Below are 16,506 nucleotides of genomic sequence, written 5' to 3' on the forward strand. Positions count from 1 at the left end.
ACTTCATTGATGACTGTGTTGTAAGGAGAGCATACGCTATAATTTATTGGCTGATCTCTGGAATTACTTTTAAGGAAGGGAAAGAGGGAACTGTGAGAAGTTCTCACAAGGGCATCATGAAAGGCACGTTTGCTACAAAGTGTCAGTGCACACTGTCATCCTTTAGCTTTCAGTGATTCTGCTCAGTTCCACACATGTTATATGTCATAGATAATGTAAAATTTTCCCTTTACATAACAACACTGAGATACCCAGTGTCTAAATTTACATAAGAAACAGAAATCCTCGACATCATTTTAAACACACACACACACCCCAGTACCAGCTCCTGCAATATTCAGTCATTGAATCAGATCAGTACTCGTTGGGACCTCCTCAGCCTGTGTTTTAACCCACCCACTCACTAAGCCAAGTGGCAGGGGTGGCGGTCAAGGAAAAGACCAGTCTCAGTGTACTGTTAAACACTTAAGCATCTTATTCCTCGAGGCTAAGAAGCATGGTTTTTCAAGGAGATGCGCCAGACCAGCATCCAAAGGAGCAGCTAAATATAGCCGTGCATGTGCGATTAGGAGAGTGTGAATCCTGAATGGAGAGCACAGCCTTGGTGAGACAGAGTCAATTCCACTTACTGTAAAAGAAGGAATTACTCCACTCCTTCGCCATTTAAGCTGCTGCATCTCTGCAGATACATTACAGCGAGGCGCGCACACACACACTGCAAATCAGTTTGCGCTTTTTTAATTTATATGACTGCACTGACATTGATCGCTTGCACATTGACATGCCAAATAAAATGTCTGATAAATAACCAGGTGTATCAGTTTCCACAGCTGTGAGTTGGTAGGTATGCATGATTCAAATACAGCAGGCTCGGTTTCTCTGTTAGGTTTGATTGAAATGTGGCATGGATTTCTATGAATTGAATTCTGCAGCGCAGCTCACTACCAAGATATATTTATAACTATATCTGACTCATATCTGCTGAATATTTTCCAGTCATGCAGCGTCAGTGTCAGCTTCCACAAAAGAGAGACATGCACAAGACAGCCAAACGAAAATAGACGTGGTGCGTGTGTCTGAGCAATTTACTTGTCATTCTTAGTAGTTTAAAGCTGGAGCTTTACTACAGATTTATATGCAATTTGCAAGAATTTAATTTCTGCTAATTAGGGTGTCAGTTGTGGTTTTAATATCACAGATTTCTCTGTGGGTTTGAGGTGCTTTGAAGGCTTACAACCCCCTCCCAAAAAAACTCAATCCCTATGTGATATGGCTTTCAGTATACACTTGTATAACTTTGCAGTCCCTTTGGGAAAAGGCTAACTGAAAGTAACCGCTGGGAGTACAGAGCAAACACAAGACAATGTGTGGTCAGCTGACCGTAAAGGCATGTGGCACACTTCTGTGAAAATCTGAGAAAATGCAACTCTTGCTTTGCAGGAACAAACGTGACAGATTTGAAAGGATTAGAAAGCTAAATCTTCAAATGTGAACTGTGGATAATGTCAGGAGAATCAGGGTCTGGAGTTCACTTTTCCTCACCGCAGCAGATGGCTCGCTTCAAAATCATTCTCACTAGTAGAAATACTTTTACTTACACCCATTTATTCACTGTGAATTCATTAGTATTACTCTCACACTGAGTTGTTTTAGGGAAATGGATGTTTAAAGCTGTTTTTGGACTGCAGTGTGTGGGTGAAAACACCTTCAGTAACAAGACAAAATAACAATGACAACACAATGACTCTGATGAAAGCTTAATGCTGTATTTTCACATTTGCAATTACTCAATTGACACTTTACTGAAGCACATTTTCAAATCCACACTCTCACACAGAGGCCCCCCAACGACACTTTAGGAACAGGACAGCGTTTCAACTTCTCATTACAATCTTTATACTGGAAAGGACGGAAATAACAGGAAAATGATGTAGAGGAGAAGAAAAAACAACAACAACATTATATTCATATACTGCACAAAAGGGAGACAATCATCACAGACTCAAAGAGAAAGCTGGAAGCAAAATGGCAACATAAAAATTCACTAGATCTTCATAAACATTTACACCATGAATTCATTTGTCAGATCTCCCATCACGATATATCAGGAAGTGTGGGAAGATACGACAGGTTCTCTAACATCTAGGTTCTTTTGTTCATCATATATCACAAACATGGAGACTCGACTTCACACATGCTGTTGTAAACCTCATGACCTGATAGTAATGTAAGGACTGCAGAGTTAGCTTAACAATGAGTTTGGCAGATTGAGATAAACTACAGAAGAAAAAAAGGACTTAAATTTACATTCAGAAAATCAAATGTTTTTGCTCAGCAGGTTGATCCTGGACATTTCCATTATCACGTCAACAAAATGAGTACACAAATCTATAAATACAAAAATAAACAGGAAAAAAAAGAAACATTTTTGTTCATTTGCAGAAATTTGAACAAACTGCTTTAATACATTTTTTTTAAAAAGTAATTCAGAGTTGAATTTGCAGGACGGATGTGGTTTTGTTTGCATGTCTGTTTTCCACCTAAAACACTTGACTTCTTATTTCACATGTTTAAGTGTTTGTGGATGAATACCTAAGTATGTGTTGCATGTATGTGCTCAGCATTATGAGGCCATGGTGTCCTGGAAGCCCCACACCTCTAGCAGTGAAATCTGGAAGCTCTCTGCACACAGGGGCGGGTTGTCAAAGGTAGTGCAACAGCCAGTGCGCCCGTGGTTCAGCTCAGAGTCGATATACAGAGCGTTGCCGTTGCCTCCTCCTGATCGGAAAGAAGATGACAGAGTTTGCATGAGTTACCAACGATCAGCACTTCTTCCAAGCAGATTCTTTAATATTAACACTGTTTCATCGACATATAGTGATCAACACATCTGATCAGTTTGGCAGCAACTCAGTGCAAGTAGGCATGTAGACATGGTCAAGATTACTTGGTAAAGTTAAAACTGAGAAATGGAATAAGGAAGAAAGGTGTTTTAAGTGACTGAATGTGGTCATTGGGTTGGTATGAAACTCAGAAACTGCTGATATACTGTGATTTTACCCACACAACCATTTCTGGGGTTTACAGAGACTGGTCCACAAAAAAAAAAGGAGCTAACGGAAGGAAACAGTAACTTAAATATGCAGAAGAGCATCTGTCAACGTACAACACGTGCAACCTTGAAGCAAAAGGGCTACAGCAGCAGAAGACCACACCAGGTTGTTGGTGGTGTAATGGTGTGGGGGATATTTGCACACTGTGTCTCTTGACCATTGTTCAAACACCATGGTCTGCATTAGCTTTGCTGCTGATGGTGTCCTTCCCACTTTATGAGCACCATCTTCTGATGGCTGTTTTCAGCAGGATAAAACACCAGGTCACAATGCTCAAATCACCTTTAACTAGTTTCCGAACATGACAGTGAGTTCACTGTACTAAACCACCTCCAGAGTCAATAGATCTCAGGCCAATAGAGTACATTTGCTCATTTGGTGAAACAGGATTTTCCCAGACAATAAAACATCAAACTTGGACCATAAAACTATCCAGACTCATTCTTTGGTTCATTATTCTGTTTAAGTATTTTAGTAATGTTATTTATAATGTTTGAGATTGCAAAAAGTCTTTACTGCATGTGCAGTAAAAGCTTTCCATCAAGTGCTACCCTGTTTAAAATCAAAGGATATCAGTAAAGGTCTTTAGCATTACTGATCAGAGTTAGCATAAACCACTTTTACAAATCACAAAAACATTTACATTCCAGGTCTCTAAAAAATACAGTTTCAAAATTTATTAAAAGCTGAAAAGTGTGTTTTACACCAATAGCTCACTATTGTGGAAAGTAAAAATCACAATGATTTAGAAGTCATTAAAATGTGTTCAGAATTTGACAATTTGATGACTATTCATCATCAAATCATGTAGGGGGAGAGCAGTGTGCTTAAAACAGCACCTGATTAGAATTAGGTACGCCGATGGCACCCCCTTTAAGAAATTAGGCGCTAGTTCTTTACCAATTTTCCTAATTATGACAGAATACAAGTTACTATTTAAAAAACACGCTTTAAAATGGGAAATACACATAAAAGACATACTGTCAAAGTCCACTCACCCACTATGATGGAGTCAACATTTCCAGACATGAACATAGAAGTATTCTTAGAGTTCAGGTTAAAGTGGCGGGCAGACAGAAATGGTGACAGCTCTCCAGGAGGTTTTTCTGGCTGCTGTAAGCTATTGCTGTCTGTGATCTGGTCTTCAGATGTTGCCGTTTCTTTCTGAGCCTGGGTCTTGATGGACGAAGCCAGCTCAGGGTGACTGATTACTATCCACTCGTAACGCTCCATCTCCGGCTTCAGCTAACAAGAGAAACAGAAATGTCTATAATTAACAACTACACACCAGAAAACTACACATTAAATGAAGTAATAATAGAACAAAACACCCATTTTCTTAAAAATCACATAAATTAGTTAATATCCCAAAATGAATCCTGATTTTAACAAACAGATGCATCATGGAATTTAGCATTCTTTAGGAAAAACAGTCTCCTGTGGACATTGGAATTTTCTTCACCAAGCAAATTCAACAGCTCTGTCTTCCACTGCTGAGTTAAGGCAGCACCGTCTAATCTGTTTAACAAAACTGTTGCTTTTGGCAACAGTTTTGCCAATCTACTGTACAATCTACTGTTTCAGTACAATCTACTGTTTCTTGAGCTCCATTGGGGGGGGGGGGGGGGGGGGGGGAGGGGGGGGGGAGAAGTCACATCACAAACACAGAAGATGGGGGACTCTAGAAGTTTGGAGCTTTAACATAACTTTTACTTGTTAGAGTCATGGCTGCTTTAAAAATTCTCCTCTAAGCAGCCATCTGGTACTCTGAAATTTTCCCAGAGGAGACACTCAGCCTCAGGGGTCCTCAGTTTGAGATGTAATTAAGAAGTTGGAGCAGTTTTCTCAGAAGATTTTCTTGGATTTCTAGTCATGAAATTTACCATTAAGAACTACAAACAAGAAAACTCAGCTTTTTACTGCAGAGCAGCTTCATGATGATTTAGTAGACTCTGGTGTGGCACCTTTACTGTGCCGTAACACCTGCAAAAACGTGGCTCATCAGAAGAAAACCTCTCTTATGCCTCAAGAGTCTACAATCAGAAGATTTCAAATGAACATCTAAACATGGCACATACATTAGAAAACTAATCCAGTGTGTTGATGAAGTTGAAACAAAGCTTTATGGCCACAATGAATAAAGAAATGTTTGGAGAAAATGGGGTAAATTAAGTCAAGCAGAGAAACAATACAAGCTCTAACACGAGCTTTCTTTGATATGTACTCATTTCTAATCTTGTCCATCCTGGTCACTCCCATTGAAAATCTTAACATCTCCAGCTCATCCACAGTCTTTTTGTCAGTGCAATGTGCTCAAACCATACATCACAGCATGTCTCACTAACATCTTTTAACCCTCCCTTTCATTCTTGCTGCCATCCTTCAGTCACAGATCACCTGTGATACTCGTCTCCACTAACAACATCCTGCCCGCACTCTCTTCTACACGGTCAGTTGTTTTGGATGGCTGACCCCAAGTATTTAAACTCATGTACTCATTTGAATTACTTCTCCTTCCAGCTTCTCTGTTACATCCATGTTCCTCTTAGTCACACACTTACATTCTGTCCTGCTTCTATGAATTTGCCTTCCTCTTCTCTCCAGAGCAAACCTCCCCCTCTCCTACCTGCTCCCTACCATCACTAAAGATCACAGTGTCATCTGCAAAGATCAGTCCATGGAAATTCCTGCTTGGTCTCATTTGTCAGCCTGTTCATCACCATTGAAAACAAGAAGGGGCTCATTCCCTGGAGTAATACCAGGCTCACCTTGAATCCATCTGTCACACCTACAGCCCACCTCACCTCTGTCTAAGCTATCCTTGCTTACCTCTCTGCCATTTCAGACTTCTCATGCAGTAACAGTTGCTCTCTTGGCACCCCATCATATGCTTTCTCTAGATCTACAAAGACCTTCTGACGTTCTCCGTACTTCTCCATTAACACACTTGAAGCAAACATCGCATCTGTAGTGCTAACTCATCATGAATTTGTACTGCAACACACCGATTGTCATTTCTTTTCCCATAGCTTCATGATATGGCTCATCATTTTTGTTCTTCTGTAGGTACTACAGCTCTGCACGTTGCCTTTGTTTTAGAAAATCTGTACTAGTACACTTCTTCATTCTTCAGGCATCTTCTCTTCTCTAGGTTTTTGAAAAAAAATCTCTCTCTCCCTAACACTTGAAAATCTAGAATAGGCTTCTTGAAGAGGTGCAAACAGAACTGAACTGAATGTAATCTTTATTTTGAACATGTTAAAAAAATACAACCACATAGAAAGAAAAAAAAAAAAAAAAAAAAAGAGACAAACAAACAAAGCAGAAGTTTTCCTCTTTACAATCTCTACCTAAAAACCGTGGACAGAGCTCAAAACAGAAGTGGATACAAGTCCCAAAATTACAGAACTAGAAGCCTTATGAAGGAAGAATGGAGGATCACCTTCACAGCTTTTAGCAAAGCATTAGAAAGCTGTGAGACTTGTCAAAGGGGCATTACTGATCATGTAAGAAAAGGACCTCAAACATCAGTTTGAGGTCCTTTTCTTGAATTTGAAAATGTAAACGATAGAAAAAAGAAAAGAAAAATCCCATAAGAGAAGGTAAGACCTTTAAGTTTACGTCTTCTGGAGACTGATAACTTTTTTTTTTTGGTAGGGTTATTCTAATGTTTGCATGGCATACATTATCTTGTATCCTACTAATTTTCTCCTGGTCCTGTTCAAACCTCTACTGCCCATCCAATAGACATTGGTCCTGGAGTCTGTCTCTCGTGTGTGTCAGGTGTGGTATCAGGTACGAGCCTGCTACGATACTGAGGGCTTCGGGTTACAGGAGTTTCCGATATGTGTGTGCTTAAGTATTGGTGTTTGAGATGACTGTGTTTTCTGGTGTCTAGGCTCAGACAGCACACAGCTGAGCTTTACACAGTTAGCCAAGTAAATAATTCATAGAGAAGGGAACAGACAGCCAGTCTTTATTTCTATTTCTAGGCAATGTTGCACTGCTGCCACCAGAAGAGCAACAAGAGTGGCTGTTTTTTTTGCACTTGACAGCATGTCAATGAATAGGGAACTGTGCCCTAGTATGAAAACTTCTCCAAATGATACACCAACTGGGGCCATTGATATTGACAACAGTAACATTTGAAAAAAGATAGATGGTACCCCCTGCTGGTCATACAATAGCACTACAAAAAAATTCCAACTATGTCTAAAAATGACTCAAATGATGTCTTTAAGAAAAAAAATTGGTTTTTTGCTACTAGATAACTGAAAATAATCTTACCCTGAAGACAAAACATTCCCCTGTGCCGAAGAAGCTCAACTTGTTGCCTCCTCTCTTCCTTTCCTCCCAATCAGTGGACAGAAACGCTCCGCATACCTGTTGGAAAAAAAATTAAGTAAAAACTGCATGAGTGAGATAATTTGTGGATTTATTCACCTTCAGCGGTTGTGACAAAAGTCAAGCAAGTGGAAGGACTCTGACTGTGGTGTCTGTAAGATGCCAACACTAATGCCAGGATAATCCAATCATACGACACATGTATAATCAGGAACTTTAAACCCAGTTCACAGAACCCAGGACAAAAATATAACCCGAGTCTACTTTGAAAAACAGAAACCTAATCTTAGCCTCTTTAGCTCCTTAAATAAAGAGCAATGACTGAGTTAATGCTACGAGTAGGTCACACCTATTGCATGTGCTAAGAAGGACTTTACTTGTCAAACACGACATTTTTACCTTTGATGCTCCCTGTATCAGACAAAGATAGAAACTAATGATAGTTATATATTAGGGAGGGTCAGAGGGCAAGAATGACTTGGGGGTCGGCAAAAGCCCTTAAACTAAGAAACCAAAACAGAAACATAGAAAGAAAAAGTGCAGAAATATGTTAAGACATTTGTGCAAATGTTTTTACTTGTGCATTAAACTCAAACTTTAACGCAATCTCAGTACAGACCTGCATCCCTAAATGGAGAAAAATTAAGCTAACATTTATGCATGCCCGTCTCTGACAACAATCCAATCCATTTACTGATAAGACTGTTAAACTCCACTTTGTCTTGGACTGCAGCCGGTGACAGCAGTGCTTCTGCTCTGAAGATCCTCTGCAAGCTGGAGGGTCACACCACCACAGAGGCTGCAGCAGGTGGAGTGCTGGTTCAAGCGTCATCACGCTGAGCTCATAGAGTCACAAACTGCAGTTCAGTTTTCTGCAGTTCAGAGAAAACTGATCTTTGCTTCCTCTTTATTGTGACAAAATGTACAAAGTATGATGAGGTTGCTTAATTTTTCCTTCTCACACATCACAGACTGGATCGAGATCGCCCAAAGGTTGGTTCCAAATATGAGGTCGCATTTTACTCGTATTTTATCTTAGCTCGTTGATCATAATAAAATATCTGATGGCACATTCCACTGTTTCCTTCAGACAAAATAAACAATATTTACGTCAGTAGAAAAAAAATGCTACTTACATCGCCATCTGTGGTCCTGATGAGGAGCAGAGTGGGTTCGTGGCCCTCACAATGCGAGTAGAATCTGTAAAAAAGGAAAAACATTTAATTCACTGCAACAGTCTTATTAAACACCTAATACTGAAACTAACACATATCCAGTGGATCGTAATGCAGCAACAGTAACACACTTTTGTATTTTGTACTTTATTAAAACAAGAAGCCGTTGCTTTAAGCCATGAAAGAAATTGATTTGACTCCATTAAAAGAAAAATGTAACCTTAAATTCAGATTTACCCAAACTTTTAGTTATTAATTTCATTCAAAGTTATAAAATGTAAATTATGAGCAGCAGCTAACACTTAATTAAATTGTAAAATGCACCTGTTCAGGCTGCAACCGTGAGTGGAGGTTGTGAAGAGAAGCTGTGGTTGGCACAGGGCAAAGCGCTCTGGGATCCATGACCAGATGTCATGCATCTCCTTGGCACTGACTATCTCCGAGGAAAATGTGTCAGGGTTAAGTGCCAGCTGCACGTTCCGCCTGCAGATGCCAAAGCAATTTAGACACAGGAAAGAGAGAGAGGTTCGGAAAGAGCATCCCATACAGTGAAGAGATATGTATAAAATACACCACCACCACCCCCCCGGGGGAAAAAAACAAAAAAAACCAAACCACAAAACAGCAACTTGGTCACAGGTTATTTAAAACGGGTATCAGAAATAAGTGTAACCATGAAAGAGCACCAACCTAGAGCTGTAAAAGAACCAATGTGGCAAACACAGGAGTGGTGTGCAGATGAGACAGAACATGGTGCATGGAAAAATCGTGGCACAAACCAAGCAGAAAAGAAAAAAGAACAGACGGTGAGAAAAGGATGCAAAGCAACTCAAACAGTTTCCTACAGCATGCCAGAATATAAAGCTTAAAAGACAGAGGGCATTGCTACCAACAAAAAATAAAATAAAATAAAAAAAATGCTAAAACAGTTAAGACTGTAAACATATCTACTCTACACTTGTGCTAAATTATATTTCAAATGGTTTATATTGGTCGTCTGCATGCCATGCATACCAGGGTGAAGTCCACAAACCGTGAAGGAAGTTTAGTCATGTTCAAGTATTTTCATTCTAATGGCAGTAGATTTCCAGACTGAAGGTAATGGTAAATTATGAAACATTAGAGTTCACATATTGCTAGATTAACAAAGTGGACTGATTAATTTTATTAAAAGAGCTCAACTCCTAGTATGGGACTGTGAGAAGCCATTTGGTTAAGTTTATTATAAAAATTATACAACATGTGGTAACATTAACTTAAAAAAAGCAGAGTAATGACATAAAGCCACATTTTTAGACATAAACACAGCGTGTAGCAAAGTGTCCGCACAGGAAATAGCCCAGTTTTGAAGTTTAGAAAGTACATTTACCCACTTAAAAAAAACAAACAAAACAAAAAATAAAACATTTACTTTTTTCTTTTTTTTCTTTTTTAAACTTTACCGCTTCTGCTTCACAGTGATTCCTTTTTGCTGCAGGGACTTCTCATTTGTAAGCTGCAGCAGGGTGATCTCCTTGCGGCTGAACAGGCGGATGGAGAATGCCTTCTCGAGCAGCTTGTCAGGTGTGACGGTGGAAGCAATGCCCTTAACAAATACCTGAATATCTGCCTTGATTTTGTTTGAATCCTGCTGCTGGTTGCCCTGCCCCCCCTCTGCTCCCATTTTATGCTTGCGATAGAACTTGAGCAAGGCTACTGCCACGCGGTAAAGAACCTTATAGCCCTCTACTAGGTAGACATCTAGGACCCTAACCACATGGCTAAAAGGCAGGTCACCGAGGACCCAGCGCTGCCAGTCTGAGTAGACATCCATCACATCCTGAGCCGTGGCAACGATCAGTTTGTGAGCAGCTGTGCAGTACTTATTGGCTAGGTCACCGAAGGTCATGCAGCTAGACTCATAAGCCAGGAAGGTCTGGTCTATAAGTCGCTTCCCTGGCTCGTTGCATGCCAGTATGCGGCTGACATGCTCAAAACACTGAGCTTCGTCTACACTGAAGTGCAGGAGCAATGAAGTAACTGCAGGAAGAGCTGGGCAATGAGAGATATCTGGAAAGTGTCCAGCGAGGCAGTTGATGATCTGATGGGCTGAGGCTACTGCCTCCGGCTTCAGACAGTACCGCGGTATGGGATTTCCATCCACAAACTCTGGTAGTGGGACGTTGGTGGAGGTTTTCTTTGTGGCTGCATTTCCCATAATGTCACGATACACTGCTGCATCTGGGGTCACTGTACGGCAAGGAATGGCTTTGATGAGTTGCTGGTAGACTTGTGCCCGCAGCTTGTGGTTCTTGGCCCAATAACCTTGTCGAGCCATCCGTTTGAACTCTTTCAGATCTTTAGTGTCCACCTTGGTGGGCCCGCTGCTCTTGGCCAAATCGCCCATCTGGTTCCAGTCCACAAAGCTGCCATAGTCTTCTTCAGCCATTGTGCTGTAAACTTGCTGGACTGCTCGTGCAGGAAAAGAGGAGGTATCTGCCGAGGTCTTACTAACCTTCTAGCCTCCACACAGCAGATATTTTGTCTTTCTTATCTGCCCATTGTGGTCACTGGAAAAAAACAAGGGTGACAAGAATCAAAAAAAGCTTATAGTTATGCACATGCATTATTAGTAACTGTCAGTAGCATCATAGAATTATTCAGTTCCCACCGATGTAAATTTCATATTTATCACTTGAAAGATTTGTTCGAAAATGGCTTCCACCTTCTGAGCCCTTAGTGAACTTATCTAATTAGTCCTGATCTACACTAAGTACAATATATTACCAGAAGTATTCACTCACCCATCGCCGTCATTGAATTAAGGTGTTCCAATCACTTCCATGGCCACAGGCGTATAGAAATTGAGTACCTAGGCATTCAGACTGTTTCTACAAACATTTGTGAAAAAAATGGGTCGCTCTCAGGAGCTCTGTGAATTCCAGCGTGGCATCATGATAGGATGTCAGCTGTGCAACATGCCCAGTCGTGCTACTAAATATTCCAAAGTCAACTGCTAGTGGTATTATAACAAAGTGGAAGTGACTGGGAATGACAGATACTTAGCCACAAAGTGGCTCTGCTGGCTCAGCAGATGCTGAGGCACATAGTACCCAGAGGTTGATTACTTTCTGCAGAGTCAGTAGCTATAGACTTTCAAACTTCATGTGACCTTCAGATTAGCTCAAGAACAGCGCGTAGAGAGCTTCATTGAATGACTTTCTATGGCCAAGCAGCTGCACCCAAACCTAACATCATTAAGCACAATTCAAAGCGTCAGGTGCAGTGCTGTAAAGCATGCTACCATTGGACTTTAGAGCAGTGGAGACGTGTTCTCACAAGTGATGAATCACACTTCTCCATCTGGCTAACCGATGGATGGGTCTGGTTTGGTAGTTGCCAGGGGAACAGTACTTGTGTATTGTGCCAACCGTAAAATTTGTGGAGGGGGGGATTATGTGTGAGGGTTCTTTTTCAGGAGTTAGGTTCAGCCCCTTAATTCCAGTAAAAAGTAACTCTTAATGCTTCAGTATATCAAGACATTTTGGGAACAGTTTGGGGATTACCCCTTACTGTTCCAACATGACGGCGCACGCACCAGTGCACAAAGCAAGGTCCATAAAGACATGGATATCTGGGTCAGTGTGTGGAAGAACTTGACTGGCCTGTGCAGAGTCCTGACATCAACCTGATACGACACCTTTGGGATAAATTAGGCTACGTTCACACTGCAGGTGAAAGCGCATCAAACCCGACTTATTTGACGCTATGCGACCCATATCCGATCATGGTATGACAGTGTGAACAGCACAAATCAGATATTTTCAAATCTGATCTGGGTCACTTTCGTATGTGGTACTGAATGCGATACATATCCGATGTTTTAGAAAGCGACTGCTGTTTGAACGGTCATGCCGCATTAAATCCGTCTTTTACGTCACTGACACAAGACAGACGCCAATTATCAGCGCCGGAGAAGCGCCCGAGAAGACATTGTGAACGCTTCCTGGCCATCCAGTGTAGATGTCAGTGAAACTGTTGGGAAGACAACGTTGGAGAAACGTGAACATTTTATTTGTACTGTATAATCTGCAGATTCTGACAGAAATCTGCAACTATCCTTTGAAGCACCGCTCCGCTCTAAAACAGCAATAAGGATAATTATTAGGCCATATGTAAATAACAAAATAACTTTATAACTTAAAGCAAAATTGGGAAATGTAGAGTATGAAACAAGTCTTTATATTAACGGCCATCAGTCAAACAATACTGTTTGTTCTGGGCCTAAACAGAGCGCGTTGTGTGTGACGTCTTCTTTTGTGCATGCGGGCCGCTTTGAGGGTTCACACTAGAGCGCGTTTGCTGTCACATTTTATTTGTAGTGTGAACAAGCAGACAAAAATATCGGATTTGATTAAAAAAAAATCGGAATTGAGCATTAAGACCTGCAGTGTGAACGTAGCCTTAGGGTCTTTTGGGATGTCACTCAAGTTTATATGACAAACGAGTGAATACTTTTGGCAATTTAGTGTATATGAGCTAGCTGAGGATAAGCATACAATTAGGAAGAAATATGAATATCTGAAAGTGGAAAATTAGACTTTATAGCATGGTACTGTACAAAATACAAAAAAAAAACGAGTGCTATAAAAAGAAAAACTAATAAATGGATAACAAATGTAGCATTGGTATTTACACCAGAATACATAAAATACTGCCCAATATGTAGCAATGTTAAATTAGAAAAATGCACAAAAATAAAGACTCAGAAAGTTCTGTTTCCATAAGAAGCGATTTGAGAGATGGAATGCATAATGACCACAGTAAATCTGTAATGAAGACACACTACTGATCAATTTCCCTAATCATGTTCTGACAAATACAAAAATGCATGTGCATCATACACCTGTGAAAGCTTGAAATGACTTGTGTGCAAACACCTTTGGCTGATTTAATTGGCTACTAGAAAAAAAAACCAAACCTGTAATTGTTGAAGGTCACAAGCTGTTAACTAACTGTTTCACATCCCACATGATACAGGCAGATGGTACGTCTACAAATCAGTTGCGCCCTGAAACATACGGAGAATAGCTGAAGCACAATCTTTTTGGGTGCTTTTATTTCCCCTTTCTCAAGACGTCACATGAAGATGGCAGTCCAAAGATCACTTGCAATACACTAAAAGAGACAGTCATTAAAAATCTGTTTATATAACTGTCACATAGAGGACGATATCAACATATCCTTGCATGAGAAGCTGGGAGCACTCGCGATATAACTGTCCTACTTATAATAAATAAGGGCATGTTTCACCTAAATGTTGCCATTATACACGTGACACTGGGTGCAACTGATCAAAGTCAGACTCGATAATATAGTGGCTAAGATTAGGTCTAAGAATAGTTTGGCAGTCTGTAGCACAGTCGCACACTGTTTTATAGTGCGGTCACACCTGTAGTCTGGGCTTCATCGGAAAAACTGTGCTCTATCACACAGGTCTTGTTGTTTGCTTGAATTAAAAATAGAAATTTCTGTCCGCATTAAACACAGGAATGTTCTGAGAAAAAAGGTTTGGAATTTCATGAACTACATACTGGAATGAGCAGTTTTGGTCTTGTTTTGCAGGATGAATATTTCACTGGGTGACTAAAGAACAGAATAAATCTGTATTTAAAAATAAAGAAAGAAGGCAAAGATGAAAAGAGGGCAGCTTCTATTACAGGAGAATTACACCGTAAAATCCACAAGGAATTAATGACAACAAAAGGTATGAGCTGAAGTTTTTACCATGGCTCTGAAAAGTAAGGAAAACTCACTCGAGGCGTGCAATCACTATGAATGACTGAAGAACCCCCAAAACAAGAAGTGAAACAGTCTTATTCGTCCCACAGAATTGCTAAACTTTTGCTTTACGGCCATTTCCTTTTTTTGTGGTTTTGTTTTGTTTGTGACCTGTAAAATCTAAATGCAATCCTGTTTAAAATAATTACACAAATGCTGCTCAATAAAGATGTCAGACTGATACAGCCTAGCCATTATTTTGACCAATTACGAGTTCCCAAATCTCAGGGCTCAAATGGTTGGATTTATCCTAACCAAACTGCATTTTAATTGCAAACAAAAGCAAAGATTTTAACCTTTCATCAAGATAACAGAATTTTCCTGTAGGCATTTAAAAAACAAAAAAGAAAGAATATTGTAATAGTTTAAGGGTTTCCAGCTAAAGAATGTTTGATTTAATCACTATATACACTTTACATTCACAGATAATAGATGTAGATGAGAATGACACTGGGATGGCAGCTGTATTACTATGTGTCTGAAAATTTACAGAAAGAAAAGCCCCCCCCCCCCCCCACACACACACACACACACACACATTTCCGTACTTCTTTTGATGCTCCATGTCCATTTGAAATAAACAAAACAAAACCTGCCTCAGATATTAATGTAAAACGTACCGAGGGGAGGAGGAGGAAGCTTCTTGCTAGCCTTAACGGAGAGCGTACTGTACTGTTAGCTAGCTGTACTATAAAACCAATTACTGCTTTTAGTTTCATTCTGGACGCTCAGTAAAAGCACACAAACGGCTAAGGTAAGGCTGCAGGTACAATTGTGTCATCACATACTGAGGTGACAGCTCCAAATTAGCTGCATTTTCAATCCTATAAACGATTAACGTCAGCTAACCAGCTGAGGCAAAATAAGCTAGCACGAAACAAGCGGCCACGGGTCACAGGGTATTTAACATTACCGCCGGAGTAAATCTGATATACCCTTTTCCATTCACACTTGCCAAGTTAGCACTGTTAGCCTTAGCTAGCCGCATCTGTCAGTGCAATTCAGGAGCAACCGGAACCTTAACTAGCCGCACAAAACCTACTCGCTAAACACATAACCTCCACAACAAGCGTGCAGATACGGACAAACGCTAAAACATTTGAGCAAGCTCTTGGCTAACGTTGCTTCATTAGCCAGCATGGACGTTGTCAACCACAAATTAATTTGGTCCAAAGGCTGTCTTGGAGTTTGTTTATAACAAGATGTTTCCGCTTATTTATTTATTTTTTTAGAAAAGCGTGTCATATCCACAAAGCTAGAAACACGCCAGAGTATGACCTTTACTCCACAACAAGGAAGACGATATATAAATAGCTGTCAGAAGAAAATTAAATGAATATCCCTACCTGAGTCTGAGATGTCTTGAGACGGGAGACAGCGTTCATATTAAGTACCCTCGAGCATGCGCACTGCCTCCAATCCCGGACGCAGCGTTTTTGAGCGTGCAGCTGCTGAAGCTGCAGACAGGGGCTCAGATGGAGTGGTTAAATATAAACTGTTCTCAGTTACTTATCTGTACACTCACTAGGTTGTTAGATTATTTTTGTGAAAAAAACCCAACGTTAATACAAACATAAATCTATAATACAAACTATATAATATTAGTAGCAGACATGCCAAATTTGGGGTTTATGACATGGGCATGCCAGTATCAAACATTTATGTTACACAAAAAGCTATGAAATTCCATAAACTCTGCTGAGTGCAACAAAGAGTAACTCAAATATTTATCCATGGCTTAGTTTCTGAAGAAAAGTACTGTTGCGTGGTAGATCCCATTATCTGCTATGTCCTGTTTACTTCCAGACCTTCTGTGTCAAATATGTGATGGCACTGGAACAGGACAGGAAGTACCCTGGCAAGCACAACAAGCCCTGCCTTTGTCCAGGACTCAAAGCAACCATCAAAATACAACCGCCCAACACATGACAGTTATTACTGATGATTAAATTGTGGGGCCATCACAGAGCGACTCTGGGTAAAATGTTATTTGGCTCTGTCTCTCTTCCTCTCACGCACTGCCTATGTCTTTTTATACCGTCATTTTGTACTTC

The 16,506-nt window shown here is 40.3% G+C and overlaps 1 protein-coding gene across 2 annotated transcripts; it reads right to left on the reverse strand.

Moving 5' to 3' along the window:
* Positions 1 to 1,745: 1,745 nt before the first annotated feature.
* On the reverse strand, positions 1,746 to 15,879 carry tbc1d24 (TBC1 domain family, member 24). Of its 2 annotated transcripts, XM_085466034.1 has the most exons (8): positions 15,799 to 15,873; positions 13,593 to 13,682; positions 10,075 to 11,181; positions 8,957 to 9,115; positions 8,594 to 8,657; positions 7,401 to 7,496; positions 4,112 to 4,358; positions 1,746 to 2,778 (listed from the first exon to the last, which is right to left on the reverse strand). In XM_085466034.1, the coding sequence occupies exons 3-8, from the start codon at positions 11,058 to 11,060 to the stop codon at positions 2,624 to 2,626; spliced, it is 1,707 nt and encodes a 568-aa protein (XP_085322160.1). In that variant the 5' UTR covers positions 11,061 to 11,181; positions 13,593 to 13,682; positions 15,799 to 15,873; the 3' UTR covers positions 1,746 to 2,623. The 2 variants fall into 2 exon arrangements, with proteins under 2 accessions (XP_085322160.1, XP_085322159.1); XM_085466033.1 differs by lacking the exon at positions 13,593 to 13,682 and having other exon boundaries at positions 15,799 to 15,879.
* Between the last annotated feature and the right edge of the window lie 627 nt (positions 15,880 to 16,506).

Source organism: Copadichromis virginalis, linkage group LG8 (genome assembly GCF_057382275.1).
Source record: "Copadichromis virginalis isolate Kocher_CV1m ecotype Utaka linkage group LG8, C_Virginalis_male_GT1.1, whole genome shotgun sequence".
In the NCBI taxonomy this organism is placed as follows: domain Eukaryota; kingdom Metazoa; phylum Chordata; class Actinopteri; order Cichliformes; family Cichlidae; genus Copadichromis; species Copadichromis virginalis.

Excerpts from the sequence above, each read along its gene's own strand:
- tbc1d24 (XM_085466033.1), bottom strand. The coding sequence starts at position 11,060 with ATGGCTGAAGAAGACTATGGCAGCTTTGTGGACTGGAACCAGATGGGC. Across the intron at positions 9,116-10,074 it reads ATCACTGTGAAGCAGAAGCG|GCGGAACGTGCAGCTGGCAC; the intron begins GTAAAGTTTAAA and ends TGGCATCTGCAG. Across the intron at positions 2,779-4,111 it reads TGTTGACTCCATCATAGTGG|GAGGAGGCAACGGCAACGCT; the intron begins GTGAGTGGACTT and ends CTTTCCGATCAG.